This window comes from Lepisosteus oculatus, chromosome 23, assembly GCF_040954835.1.
Source record: "Lepisosteus oculatus isolate fLepOcu1 chromosome 23, fLepOcu1.hap2, whole genome shotgun sequence".
NCBI lineage: Eukaryota > Metazoa > Chordata > Actinopteri > Semionotiformes > Lepisosteidae > Lepisosteus > Lepisosteus oculatus.
The window spans coordinates 4,691,257-4,706,304 of record NC_090718.1 but is presented as its reverse complement, the minus strand read 5'-3'; the positions used below and the strand labels follow the sequence as shown (position 1 = coordinate 4,706,304).

Here is a 15,048-nt window from a genome sequence, read left to right as displayed (position 1 = left end):
TCGATGACAACGTGCAATTAAAACCGAGAGGAGGAGGCAGTGCTTTACCCAAAGGATTGTAGGAGTGTGGAACAAGCTGAACTCAAGCCGAATACCCTGGATGGCTCAGGTACCCCAGCTAGTATAGCTTGTCTGGGAACTTTGGGTTCTTACTGTAGATGCTCTTGGATTGTGTGAGAGCTGCCACTGTCTGACAGAGATCGCTAACCCCACTCTCCTATCTGGGACCGCGTTCCAGCCTCCTGTTTAACTGGTCAGTGGTTTGGAAAGGCAGATCGTCTAAGAGGTATTTCGTGGGTGTCCACAAATCTGCCGAGATGACCTTCTGGATGCGGACACATCAGCAGAGGGGCTCCTGAACCCCTTAGCCAGTGTAGTACTCACCCGGAGCACAGGCCGTGATCGATGATCCAGTCATTAGTGGGTCAAGTCAGGGTCGTCTTGTTAAATGCCTCTGACTGAGCAAAGGCTCAGATTTGTGTGAATACCACCAGGGTAGGGGAGAGGTTACTTGGTAGGGCTTTCTAACATCCAGTGACTTCCTGGGTGCAAGACCAACTCCAGTCTAGGTGTGGAGCTTTTAACAAGCCTGTTGATGAATGGCCAGTGGGTAAATGCAGGTGTGCTTGCCACTGGAGCTCAAGTCTGTGTCTCGGTCTGTCCTGAATGGTTATCAGGGAGTATTAGTGTTAAATGGTGATTTCATCCATCTCCTTTCTAACCACTTAATCCAGTACAGGGTCGGGTTGGGGGGGGGCAGAGTCCCCCAGCAATCCCAGCAAGCAGTGGGCACCAGGTAGGATACTTCTTGGATGGGATGCCAGTCCATCACAGGACAGAGAGACGCAGACCCACACTCGCACCGGGGCCAAATAAACTACCAGCTTGTTTTTAGACTGGGGGAAGAAACCCCCATGAATTTGGCGTGAACATGCAATCTCCACACAGCCGGCCCCCCGGGTCTGATATTGAACCCAGGGCCTCAGTGCTGCAAGGCAGGAATGCTGACCACTGTGCCACGCTCCTCGTCAGTTTCCAATTCAAAAAAGAATAATAGACACAACGCACGCACTCAACCACAGAGATCACAACCAAAGACTTGCAGAAAAGCCACTTAAAACAACTCTGGATTTTTTATTATTTCAAAATCATTTCATAAATGTACAAAAACACGCCGAGGGTTATAAAACGAATCCCGAAGGAAGAGCTGTGAACTACGAGTTATTTCTCAGTCAGGAACTGATCGCTGCTGGTGGTGAAGCTCCGCGGCGTGTCTTTGGGTCCAGGGTCCAGCAGACTTTCTCAGCATCTCTGCTGTAGCCTCGGTGCACACATTTGTCAGCTAAATCTGTCTCAGCAGAACATGCACACGGAGGTGTTGCTAATCCTCGCATTGTGTGAAAATCTGGAGTCAATTTAATTCCCAACTGGATGTGAAAAACATTTGAAGAGTGCAAAAGATCATCTGGCTGTGTGTGCGTGGTTGACCCTGTCTGTGTGTGGCCTTTGGGCATCTCTTTGGATTTTTTTTTGTCAAGGTTAAGTTTGGTTGCAGTTGAGTTGGTGTGATATTATGATCATTGTGTACTTTGGTCACTGGTGTGGTTTGGTCATCGTATGTGTGGGTCAGAACTGCGGGCTCACTGTGTGGCCTGGGTAGGAGACCCTGTAAGATTGTAGAGGGTGTGGGGGTGTGTCCCAGCCTCAGTGATCGTCTGTGTAGCCTGGGTAGGAGACCCTGTAAGACTGTACAGAGTATGGGGTCGGGTCAATCCTCAGTGATCTGCTGTGTGGCCTGGGTAGGAGACCCTGTAAGACTGTACAGAGTATGGGGTCGGGTCAATCCTCAGTGATCTGCTGTGTGGCCTGGGTAGGAGACCCTGTAAGACTGTAGAGGATGTAGTGGTATGTCCCAGCTTCAGTGATCGGCTGTGTGGTCTGGGTAGGAGACCCTGTAAGACTGTAGAGGGTGTGGGGTTGTGTCCCAGCTTCAGTGATTGGCTGTGTGGCCTGGGTAGGAGACCCTATAAGACTGTACAGAGTATGGGGTCGGGTCAATCCTCAGTGATCGGCTGTGTGGCCTGGGGAGGAGACCCTGTAAGACTGTAGAGAGTGTAAGGGTTGGTCCCAGCATCAGTGATCAACTGTGTATCCTGGGGAGGAGACCTTGTTAGACTGTAGAGAGTGTGGGGGTGGGTCCCAGCCTCAGTGATCGGCTGTGTGGCCTGGGGAGGAGACCCTGTAAGACTGTAGAGAGTGTGGGGGTGGGTCCCAGCCTCAGTGATCGGCTGTGTGGCCTGGGGAGGAGACCCTGTAAGACTGTACAGAGTGTGGGGGAAGAGACCTGGCCTCAGTGATTGGCTCTGTGGCCAGGAGAGGGGTGGGAGCAGCAGGGCAGGCATGTTGGCCAATGGTAAATAGGGGTGCTTGTCTCTGTGCTGCCCTGCAGGGGGCACGGATGGGCTCAGTTGATGATCTGCCGAGGCCGGCCATACCCCGTCATGCCAGCTTGGGACGCCCCCTTGTTGGTGCCCATCTGCAGTCCGATTACACTCTGTCCTTCCTTCAGCTGGTCATCGCTGAAGTCCCGTCGATTCTCCTGGGCTTTCCTGCGTGCAGACAGACCGTTATTGAGGAGTGCTAGATGGGTGTTACTGCGGCTTCTACAAATACAGAGTCTGGGGAAGTTTCATGAAGTGATTGTTCACTGTGGTCTATATTATAATGTAAAGAAATCTGGTTATTCTTAAAAGGCCTTTTCTATGCAACTGATTTTTTAAAGCTAGGTTTTCCAAACCTGCAGTAATATTACTGAAACTACTACTGCGAATAATATTGCTATAAGTCGTACTACTATCCTGCTGCCAGTACTGCTGCTACTGTTTATGATACGAGGGGGAGTCACAACTTTCTGCAGCTATTTAGACTGTGGCTGTCGTGCATCTCCCACACCTTCCAGCAAGCTGCAAACGTGCATATCATTCACGCCCGGTGTCATTTCTGTGTCCACATCTGGAGTCACGCAGACATGGCGTCGCGGAAGGGTGGTCTCTTAGGAGGCCATGACTGGGAAAGGCCAGGGGGAAATTTGGCCACCCCTACTCATTTCGAGAAACACCCCGGGATTTTTAATGACCACAGAGAGTCAGGACCTCGGTTTTACGTCTCATCAGAAGGACGGAGTCTTATTACAGTATAGTGTCCCCGTCACTATACTGGGGCATTAGGACTCACACAGACCACAGGGTGAGCGCCCCCTATTGGTCCCACTAACACCTTTTCCAGCAGCAGCCTTAGCTTTCCCAGGAGTCTCCCATCCAGGTACTGGCCAGACTCACGCCTGCTGAGCTCCAGGGGGGGCTGCCAGCTGGGAGCTGCAGGGTGACATGGCTGCTGGCTGCAGCATCACTGCCGCAGAGTTCAGTCAGGCGCTCCTGCAGCTCTGTGCCTGGCCTGGGCACTGGGGAAGGGAAGTGGTTTTGCCCCTGGTGTCTCTCCAGCTGAGGCAGCCGGAGTGGGGCCAGGCTCTGCTGGGATTCAAGTGGGCGCTGTGTGGTTCTGGCCCAGCTGTGTGAGGCCGTAGCCTGGAGCTACCAGACAACGCACTGGTGCACAAGGCCAGAGCCACCTGCCACTCGAACTCGGGTTCGAGCCGAGCAGGGGGGGGAGGGGTGACTCGTCTGTGGCCATGTCTGAGCGCAGCGCTGGCCAGGGTCACTGGACAACTAAGGGCAGCTGGGAATGATAGTGTGTAGCAGGGAAGGGCTGGTGTGAAGGAAAAATGGCCTCCCGGTGCAGGGTCGTCTTTAAGAGGTCAAAGGTGAGAGGTCACACTCACTTGTGGAACCAGTTGGGGTCGCCGCGGTAGTTGCCGTCGTTCTTGGTGACAGCCAGATTGCCCAGAGCCATCAGGGTCCTCTGGACGGCGGCCAGGTCTTTTCCTGCCGGAGAAGACAGACAGAGGGGTCAGCGGGTGGCGCTGACAGAGTGGCTATGGCGGGCCCACAGCGCCGCACGCAGTGCCCGGACTGACCTTCCCACAGGTCCACGGTCTGGAATATGTCTGTCTTGACGACGCCGTAGCGCTCGGATGCCTGCAGGAACTGCGACACCTGCTCCATCTGCTTGAAGGCCATGTCTGAGTGCTGGATCTTCTTGATGGGCTTCTGTCCCGGCGCGTACAAGCTGTTGATGAGCTCACTGAGCACCTGGGAGAGACAGACACAGTGAGGCAGGTGCGTGTGCTGTTCAGTGTGTGCGTGTGCTGTTCAGTGTATGCGCAGGTAGGAGGCAGGTGTGTGTGTGTGTATGCTGCACAGTGTGTGTGCAGGCAGGACGCAGGTGTGTGTGTGCTGCACAGTGTGTGTGCAGGCAGGACGCAGGTGTGTGTGTGCTGCACAGTGTGTGTGCAGGCAGGATGCAGGTGTGTGTGTGCAGGTAGGACGCAGGTGTGTGTGTGTGCTGCACAGAGTGTATGCAGGCAGGAGGCAGGTTTTTGTGTGCTGCGCAGTGTGTGTGTGTGTGTGTGCTGCACAGCATGTGTGCAGGCAGGACGCAGGTGTGTGTGTGCTGCGCAGTGGTTGTCACGGTTACTTACACAGCCATCCTTGAGCCACAGCTGGAAGCCGGTCTTGCCGGGCTCGGGGCGGCTCACCCCGGAGCCGCACTGCGCCATGATCCACTCGACCAGCCGCTCCTCCAGGTCCGGGTCGTACTTCTTATCGATCCGGCTCTGGACCTCCCGGCTCAGACCGTAAGCTGGACCTTTATTGGCCATTCCTGGGGCTCCCTGCGGGCAGAGGAGGGGGGGGGGGCGCGGGAAGATGGCAAGCGGTCAAGGGCAAGTCGATTTAGGAGCTTCTCTCCTCCGGACGTCACTAGTCTCCAACGCCAGATGAAGTTCGGCCGGTGCGGACAGCGCCCCCTGGTGGCAAATCGGGGCAGGGGGTGGCGGCATTGCCGTTCGCCCAGGCATAGCGCAGTGAGAGGCGTTGATGGGGCGTGCCCGCGCGGCAGTGTTGACACAGCCCTGCCTTTGTGTGCTAATCGGCCGCGCAGGCCCGAGAGAGACCTTTTCACGCCACTGCAACGCAAGGCAGCCCGATCACACCCCGGGGGCGCAGTGCTCCCGTGGTCAAAGTGAGCCGTCAGAGCTGCACCTAGAATCATTCTGCCGCGGGAGACCCAGAAACACCGTGACAGTGCGGGAGGTCCGCGGTCTCGCAGGGTCCCCAGTCCAGACTGGGCCTGTAGGTGCACAGGAGAGGGAGGACTGCGTCTGCAAGGTCGTGCTCAATTCGATTCGCGGCTTTGCGGGTGTCAGATGTTTCATTTTAAGCTATGCCCGTTTTCAAATGTCGTTTTTAAGATCACTTTATTGGCCCTATACAATTTCTTGCATGAGGAATTTGTCTTTTCGCAGACCCCAGCTTGCTCTCCATGAGACACACAGACAGGGAGAGAAGCTGGGGGTCAGAGCGCAGGGGCAGCCATTCATACGGCGCCCCTGGAGCAGCTGGGGTTCAGGGCCTCGCTCAGGGGCCCAACGGAGTAGGATTCCTCTGCCGGCTGCGGGGATTTGAACCGGCAACCTTCCAGCCACAGGCGCAGATCCTTCGCAACAGAGCCCCCGCTCGGCCCCTGGTAGCAGAGATAGTTACGATCCATTGACCTCTGGGCTCAAACAAAAATTCAGACGGGAGCAAAATAATTCTTCCAAGCAGCTCGGGTTTGACACGAAAGACGTGTGGGATTGCACGGCCCGTGTCTCGCCTCGCACGTCCGGATGGGATCTCGCCTTGAGGGAGGAATAACAGCTGCGGGCAGCAGTAGTAATGGGCAGGCCGCTTCTGTCTTTTTGGCAGATAACGAGATCGGCGGGTTTTGACGCGGTCTGCAGTGAGGGTTTTAGGAAGGGCTGCAGGTTTGGGACCGCAGCCTGTTTGAAATCGTTCCAGGCTCTGTCGTCTTGAGCGACTTCAGATCGTCTCCTGCTTCAGGGTGTAATGCCAGTGGTGGACATGGGGGCAGGGGGGTCTGTAAGGCAGCATCGCAGCATCGGGGGCTGGTCCGTCCGGGGGGGGGGCACACGTGTACACACACACACACACATGCACACGCGTGTGAACATGAAGCGAGGCTGGAATACACACATCAGGCACTGGCATGCATGTCAAAAGAAATGCGCACAGATACACAGCGCGTGTCCCTAGATTTCCATACCACCCGGCCAGCCCCTCTGGAGACTGGGGGGTGGGGGTGGTTTAGGATCACAGGGATCGGGACACCCCAGGTAGCAATCGGGTCAGGTTTTGCAAGCTTTTGCTCTGGGTCCAGGGTAGTCTGCTCCCAGGTTGTGCTTGTGGAGTTGGGGGGGATGTGTGTGGGAAGCTTTATAGAACCATAGCAGTTCTGTACGAAGACGTGCCTCCATGCTGGTGCACGACCCCACCAAGAGACTGGCGATGTAGTGATGTAGCCTCCAGTCCTTAGACAAGAGGCGCCCACCTCTTTTTAGTCTGGGAGTCCCACTGCACCAACAGCTTCGTCAAGCATCAGATGGAGGACTGACGCAGCTCCCGCTGAGCGTAATTCAGTGGTACACAGTGGGCTATTGTTGTTGTGATGAGCTGGGGAAACGGGCTGACTTTAACCTCCCTCCAAACCCAGAGTTGTGTAAGCCTGGCCCACTGCTCTCTGGGGCAATCCCGATCTCAGTGGGCTAACGGCACGGACCAGATTGGAACCTGCAATCGTCAAGCTGTAGACCCCCACCTGAACTCTGAGAGGAGGCAACTGGGCAGCCTCTCAAAGAGGAGGTGCTGAAGAAATGTTTTTCGGCAGCACAAAGCCCGCGGCGCGCACGCTGACACACTCGTGCAATCGTTTTCACGCCCAACCCTGTGAAACACAAACACCCTCCGTGCCCTTGTCACCTGGTTTGACATCCTGAAGTCCTAAAACACGACACAAGGGCTGCTGGGCCTAGGGGGGTCAAAGGTGAAAGGTTATGAACTGCAATTCAGGACCTGGCTTAGCATGGGAGAGTGTCCCACCTCCACATCCTGTCAACCCCCCCCGTCTCATTCTCCCCGTGACGGCGGCAGCAGACGCTAAAGATCTCTATGGAAAACTAGGTGTGTGTTGGTGGACCAGTAGGTGGCGCTCTTCACGGCAATGACCCAGAAGACACTGTCCTGACCAGACTGCTCGATCATTAAAAATCCCCCGGTGTTAACCCAGGTGTCCTGGTTAACTCCCACTTTCCTTCTCTGGGGGAGACAGTGTCTCTCTCCTCCCCCTGACCTGCTGTGTCTCGGGGCTCCTGTCTCACCCAGGTGGATCTGTGCTCCTCTTGTGTGGAAACTGAGTGGAATTCAATCTGTTTACGACTCCTGCTGGAGAGAAAATCAGCTGGCCACAGGCGCGGAGTTTTACGGTCTGTGGTTCCCTGGTGTTGGGCCGTTCGGATATGACCTTTCTTCCACTCACAGTCCCGCAAATTAATCTTGCAGTGAGAGCACAGTAATGCGCCTGTATTGTACAGGTACCGTAGGTCTGCAGGTCACAGATAAGTATGCGTCTGCTCGACACTGACTCATTCATCAGGCTGGGGGAATTTGAATAAAAGACTTGTGAGCCTTGGGACTTTCCGGATCTCTGTATCCGTGTGTGCACCGAGAGGAGAGACAATCGCACGGCCCATGCTACTGGATCCAGAGTTGTGTCTCTGTGGCTTAATGCCTCTTGGTATGGATGTACAGTGTATATCGGTGTCGGTGTGTTTTCCGCTGAACTGTGGCAGCTGCGGCTCTTTCCGCTGCCTGTTTCGTGAGGCGAGGCCCCAGCGTTTCGGTTTTTGCCATTATCTGATGTGACCAGGGCTTGAACTCTCCCCGCCACTCGCTCTCCTCACCCAAACGGAAGGAGTTTCCACGGCGACCGCACAACAGGCCTGACACAACAGCCCTGCTGTGGGAGGAGCGAACAGCGAGTGAGTCTGTGAGTCTGTGAGTCTGTGAGTCTGTGAGTCTGTGAGTCTTTGATATATGAAACCAGTCCTGTTTCTTCAGCTATTAAACAAATTGATCCTAATTGGCCTCATGGCACGCGGCAGCAGAGAACAGTGAGAGATTTTGGAGGAGAACAGGCTGTTCTGTCCTTCCCAGTCTCCTGTACCCTGACTGCACTGCCTGGGCTTCTCCCTGCGGCCATCAGCTCCAAAATTACTTAAGGAAACCCTCCGCCGTTAAGGAAACTGGCCGAGGCCAGTATTTACTTAAGTCAACATCTTCCCATATTGCTTTCAGCACCCTGCGGGGATACTTGCACACAATCAAATTACACCATCAAACGGAAATGGCGGATTTGAAACGGCTCCTTCTGAAGAACAGAAGAGGTTTTATTTAGAAAAGCACTAGCTCTGGCTAGGCCTGTCAGAGCCCAGCACAGTGAATGCTCAGTTCCTTTACTGTGAACGCTGTCTCTCTGAAGTATCCCAGCATGCTCTGGGCACAGCGCCCACTTCCTGTTCTCCATGAAGCACCTTCCTGTTGTGGTTGCTGTCTTCAAACCGTGTGCAACAGCCCGGAACTGCACAGGCACACCCTGAATACCTCAGCAGCTCAGGCTGTTACTGCTTCAGCCCTCGTCTCCCTGACCGCGGCAGGACAGCACAGCCCAGCCCTCGCCATGGTGACCTGCCCTTGGGAGTGAAAGACATCACCGCCAGCAGGCTTCAGGGTTTGCCCAGATGTTCAGAAGGTCAGCCAGGAGAGTTTGGCAACAGAGCCGTATGGACAGGGGGGACCGAGATGAACCTTTCGCAAAAAAAAGTGTGTAGAAACGTCCAGTCTGCTTAGGCAGAAGGAAATGCTTCCATACTCTATTGAGTGAGGCGTTGCCCTGCGGCTCAGCTATGAGCCTGTCCCATGCCCAAGGCAACCCAGAAGTTCACGGGGAACAAAAATGGAAAATCTGGGACTAGCCAAGCCAATCTCCAGATATGAATCCAACCGAGGGGCATTTTACAAGCTGGGGAAAAAATTGGCGTTGGAACAGCCCGCAAGTAGCCAAGAACTGAAATGTCATTTGAGCGGGGTATGGGAGATGATTTCACACAGCGTGTGGTGAGCTCAATGGGTCGCAGGCTTGCGGGTATGGCCTCAGAGGGATATGCAAGCCAAATAATGACTTCTCATCTCAAACTGAAAGTGCTTAAAGTGAATGTGTCCCAATATTCTTGGTCATTTGCAATGACTGGGTTGAAGTGGGGTTTTTCCCAATATAAACACATGTAATGAATTTCCAACATATGATGTATATTCCATTGCTCAGGATCACACCTTGATGGGAGAACAATGTTTTTCAGGGGGCCCTATCTTTCTGAAGCTCCACAAATATGAAGAGACTGGGGGAGCTGGGTGAGTTTGGGGGGGGGGTCTCTAGCCCCAGTCCACCAGGTTTAATAGGTAACTATGAAATCAACAACTTCTAAAGACCTGGATCAAGGGCAACGCCAACAGTTCTGACTTCATGCAGATACTCCTGCTCGTCACTGTGCAATAGTTTAAAACCGACCTCCGGTGTCTTTAATACTAGAGCTAAAATCAGACCAATCAAATCAAGCCTCTTATTAAGTCAATTAAGGGTTTGATTGGGGCACCTTCTGTGTGGAATCCGCGCGTTCTCAGGCTGTTTTGCCAGGTGTCCCAGTTTTCTCCCAAGAGCCAAAGACTTGATCTTGGTTAATCGGCATCTCGGAAATTGGCTGCGGCGGCCATCGTCTACAGAGCTGGCCCCCAGCTCACCACGACAAGCGCTTACTGAATACTGAGGACGGCTGAGTGCAGCCATTCATTATTCTGTGATCTGTTTATTACACCCGCCTAATATGGAAATCAACAGTTTCTTAAGACGTGGGTCTCCGGCATGGGCCTCCTTCACCATGCTCCGAGAGACGTGCCCGCCCGTTCTTTTAACAGACTCCAGGCCGCGCAGTCCCCTCACAGGTCAGTCTGTCCCCTGCAGAGGACTGACCGCCTGCTGGAGCCACTGTGCTGTGGAAGAGCCCTCCCTACCTTGCCCTCCTCGAGCAGGGCCCTGCTAGTACCATCCGCGAGGTCTCAGCCTGCACTGTTTCTAGATTTTAAAAGCACTTTCTCTTTACCTTCCCGTTCTGGCCTGACTCTTCTGCTGGATTGTAGCAGTTATTGTATGTTACTGTGCCAGTCTCACCCTGCTGTCCTGTCGCCTCTTCGCCCTTGAGTCTAGTACTGCTAGTCTGTGGGCTATAACAGCCCTCCGTTGCTCCAGTACTGTTCTGCTCCTCTCTAACAGGAAGGTCCTGCTGTCCCGACGGTTCTTCGTCCCTGCTGTCCAGTGTGATGCCTGGCCTGGACTGGCCTAGCAGAACCAGGGCGAAGGGGGGGGCAAGAAATGGGACATGAGGAAGACCAGGCCGAAAATGAGGAAGAGGAGCCTGCCCGGGCCTTGCGGGCTTGGAGGTCTGCTTCTGCCTGGGCTTTCAGCTGCGTTCGCCCCCCTCCTCCTCCTCCTCCTCCTCCTCCTCCTCTGCCGAGGCCCTGAGCACCCCCTGCTGGACCGTGAGAGACTCGTGAGTAGCAGGCAAGAGTTCAGGCTTTTCAGCGGCTTGACCAGCTGGAGGGCGAAGGCTGCCCTGTTCTTCGCCTTGTGCGTCTCTAGCTCCTGTCCCCGCAGGGAGACGTCGAACAGCCCAGAACCAAGAAGTTCACAGCTGCTCACACGTCCTCCTTAATTCAATAGAGAGCCGGCTGAAACTAATCAATCCAACTTGGTGGGAGACAGAGCCACTGATCGACTGTGCGCCACACTTTCTGAATGATACACTGAGTAACGAGTGACACTTAAAGACTTGCTGATTAATTGAGTGACACACAGCCTGACTGGCACTCTAACAGAATGACTAATGCAGTGACTGACACCGAGATTAACGCAACACTGGTACAAAATCCGGGAAACACTGGGGGCTCGGACACCCAGCTGAGACCGGGAACTGTCCCGCACTCGGCGGTGAAACAGGGCAGAATCCGAAGCCGAGAGGGAAATGATTTCGCAGGAGGGCGGGAAACACTTCCTTCCACACAGCTGAGGGTTATCTTATCAGCAGCAGGATTTGAAGCCGCTTTTCAGAACAGATGAAATTGTCGGTTCGCTTAGCTACTAAACTACACAATGAGCTAGGTTCAAGAGATGGCATCTGCTCGTTTGAAGCCTTTCTTAAGCTCCTATGAAAAACATTCTTAATTTGTCCTCTTCTAATACGCTTTTAACTTTCCAACTTTTCCATGATGTCATTTGTTTTTCTTACTGTGAACTCATCCGCTGCTACTGCTACTCATACTGCAACTACTGCTACTAATATTGCCACTAATACTGCAAAATCTGCAGCTAATACTGTAACTCCTGCTACTACTGCTGCTAATACTGCTACTACTGCTGCTAATACTTCTAATACTGCAACTCCTGCTACTACTGCTGCCAATATACTGCAACTACCGCTACTAATACTGCAACTTCTAGTACTTACTTTATACTGTAAATACTGTAGATAATACTGCAACTACTGCTACTAATACTGCAACTTCTAGTACTAATACTGCAACTACCGCTACTAATACTGCAACTTCTAGTACTTACTTTATACTGTAAATACTGTAGATAATACTGCAACTACTGCTACTAATACTGCAACGTCTAGTACTAACACTGCAACTCCTGCTACTATTGCTGCTAATATTTTGCAACTACCGCTACTGATACTGATACTCTTACTAGTAACTCTAGTGTTACTAATATTGTTGCTTCTACTACTAATACTACTACTGCAGATAGCTACTACTTCTGCTAATACTAAAGCTACTGCTGCTAATACGACTATTGATCTAGCTGCTTCTGCTGAGACCCCAGTACCTGTAAAGCGCTTTGAGTGGCGTGTCCAGAAAAGCGCTATATAAGTGTAAGAAATTATTAATTATTATTACAGCTGCTCTTGTTGTTGCTACTACAGCTGTGGCTATTGCCCCTACTGCTTTTGTTGCTACTCAAGCTGACACTGCTGCAGCTACTGATCCTACTGCCAGGATGGCTACAGCTACTTCTAATACTGCTACTAATGTACTACTATCACATCTAATACTGCCACTAGTCTTACTAAAGCTGCTTCTCCTAGTATTACAGCTGTTACTGCAGCGAAGGCAGCAACATCGCTTGAAATTATTGCAGTTGCTTCTAGCTCTGTTGCTTTCGGCCACTGTGACTGCTGCTAGGACACCGTTAACGCTGCAGCAGTTTGGGAGCTCACAGTGCACTAATTAACATGGCACAGCTTCAGCCCCAATCCTGCCCCTGTAACTTGACCCCTACCTGCAGCAGTAGCAGTACAGCAGTGTCTGCGTAGGGCACGCCCTGCAGCAGCACAGGGGTGTCTGACAACCCCCCTCGTTGGGCAAAAGCGTAAACAAGCTGCAGGTCCTTACATGCCCGAGAAAGGTGGCGAATTCAGACGGCTAGGTGAGGAATTCGTAAGTCATCAGAGCATAGTTTTCTTTTTCCGCTGAGGTCTAGCACCAGGCTGGGCCCGTGTAGCGTGACTGTCCCTGTACAGTGGACACGCCCATCTGAGGCTTACTGTGTGAGGCCCTTGGTCACCCACCCCCCACACACGCAGGCAAATCTTGCTTTTGATTTTTCGGTCCTGTGCTGTCAAGGCCTGATGCTGATTCAGAAATCGCCCCCCCTCCGCTCCCCCCGGTTTCAAAAACCGGATTCTCGGCTTCACGACGAAAGCGAAACTTTGTTTTCTTGTCTCTCTGCGGAATTTCCCCAGAATACGGATATTAAAAGGAAAAATATGTGTGCTAGAGTCACTGTGCCCACATAAAACTCCACGGCAGCAATCCCCACAGACTCACAGCGCCTTCAACACTCCAACACCGCCTCACGGGAACCAGACAACGCCTCTGGAATCTCTCCGCACAAAATCTGGCAGGGGACATTCAAACTTCCTCACAGTTGGGAATTTTCCCTTTCTTCTCCGTAGCCGGAGTGACGCAGACCTAGCGGGGATTTTTTATCAGGGCCGGCCAGAGTGGCGGTCGGACCGTCACAGCTCTGTAACCACTCCATACGCAGCAGTGCAGAACCAGCAGGAAGGGCCTGGGTCCGATTTTGGCCGCGGAGTGGAAAACACAAAAAAGGGAGCAACTGGTTTTCCTTCTTTCTCCCCGGAGCGGATCCTGTCCCCTGACTCCACCCTCTCCCTCTGCTGCGTGAGCACTGCACCCCTGCCCAGTCGAGGAGCCCTGAGCAAACGATCCAGGCTGACCAGCCGATTCGTGGCTGGAGCCGTGACCCCCTGTCCCTCCACACGCCTTGTTCACGGGCAAGCTCGCTGGGCTCCGGTAAGACGCTGTGATGCCACCCGATCTCCGCGCTCTCGGCCGCGCTGACGGGCAGAGGAGCAGGGCCCGGGGCAGGCGGCTACACTGGCAGCGCGGACAGATCCCGCGGGACAAAGGGACCCCATTCAGAGCGGCTCTTTCGTCGGCCGGAGGAGCAGAGACACCCCCCCGGGCACCAAACAGTGATCCGCTGGTGCGCACGCTCCCGTCCTCCCCAGACACCCCGGAATTGCACAATCCTCGTGGTATCGGCACAAACCCATCCCTCCCCGAACTATCCCGGTGAGGACCACAGAGACACCCCCAAAAGAATGTACCATCCCAGTGAGGACCACAAAGACACCCCAGAAATGTGGGACGCCGCTCGTGATATCCACAAGGACACCCCAGAAGCTCATGATATCCACTGAGACACCCCAGAAGTACTGTACACCATGCTGGTGATATCCACAGAGACACCCCAGGAGCTCGTGATATCCACAGAGACACCCCAGAAGTACATGATGCTCGTAATATCCACAGGGATGCCCCAGAAACACACGACGCTCGTGATATCCACAGGGACACCCCAGAAACACACGACACTCGTGATATCCACAGAGATGCTCCTAAAACACAGCTCACCTGCCCCTCCCCGCACACCCCCCCCCCCCCCGCCCCCCACCCCCGTCCGAGGACCACAGCGACGCCCCAGAAACGCACTTACTTGTCTCGGAGTTTGTGGGGTCCCGGCTGAGGCGGTGACAGAAGACGGGATCCTGATTGTGCCTGGAGTGGGAGATGTGTTTGTGTACTTTCCTCTCGCTCTGCTCCCTCTGGAGTGCAAAGTCCTCTCGGACAGCTTGCTGGTTTAAAAAGAAGCCCAACTCCGCAATGACTTCACTCCCCCTCCCCGGAGCAGCAGCAGAGAGAGAGAGAGGAAACAGCCGCCTTAAAAGGGCATGGCCTTCTCTCTCGCTTCCACCCCTCTCGCTCGCTCTCTTTTTTTGTTAAAACCACCTCCTTATTTGGGAAGAGCAGCAGGCAGAGAAGGAGAGGGATTGGAGCCAAAGGGCTTGGTTTGGTCAGCTCCAGGAATTCTCCAAATACCTCCTTCAGTAGCGCCAGAGGCGGAGGGAGAGGGACGAGGAGGAGAGAGAGAGGCAGCAGGGACGGGGGGAAAGGGGGGATGTTGGAAGGGAGAGGGATGGACTGGAGGGGTGAAGATGGCTCAGGGATGGAGGCAGGCCTTTTATGTCCAGGATGTGTGGAGATGGAGCTGTGAGCGAGCGTATGCAACTGTGTGTGTGTGTGCTCCTCCTTCTGTGTGTGTTTTTTTGTGCGAGTGTGCACTAGTGTGCTCATCCTTCTGTGTGTGTTTGCGTGTGAGTATGTGTGTGTGCTCATCCTTCTGTGTGTGTTTGTGCGCGAGTGTGCACGAGTGTGCTCATCCTTTGTGTGAGTGTGCACGAGTGTGCTCTTCCTTCTTTGTGCGAGTGTGAACGAGTGCGCTCATCCTTCTGTGTGTGTTTGTGCGAGTGTGCACGAGTGCGCTCATCCTTCCGTGCGTGTTTGTGTGTGAGTGTGCACGAGTGCGCTCATCCTTCTGTGTGTGTTTGTGTGCGAG

At 53.8% G+C, this 15,048-nt stretch overlaps 1 protein-coding gene across 2 annotated transcripts; it reads right to left on the bottom strand.

Annotated features, from left to right (window-relative positions):
• Nucleotides 1–1,114: 1,114 nt before the first annotated feature.
• On the bottom strand, nucleotides 1,115–14,336 carry tagln (transgelin). Of its 2 annotated transcripts, XM_069182404.1 has the most exons (6): nucleotides 14,149–14,336; nucleotides 6,936–6,984; nucleotides 4,598–4,789; nucleotides 4,034–4,208; nucleotides 3,839–3,941; nucleotides 1,115–2,609 (listed from the first exon to the last, which is right to left on the bottom strand). In XM_069182404.1, the coding sequence occupies exons 2-6, from the start codon at nucleotides 6,945–6,947 to the stop codon at nucleotides 2,465–2,467; spliced, it is 627 nt and encodes a 208-aa protein (XP_069038505.1). In that variant the 5' UTR covers nucleotides 6,948–6,984; nucleotides 14,149–14,336; the 3' UTR covers nucleotides 1,115–2,464. The 2 variants fall into 2 exon arrangements, with proteins under 2 accessions (XP_069038505.1, XP_069038506.1); XM_069182405.1 differs by lacking the exon at nucleotides 6,936–6,984 and having other exon boundaries at nucleotides 14,149–14,334.
• Between the last annotated feature and the right edge of the window lie 712 nt (nucleotides 14,337–15,048).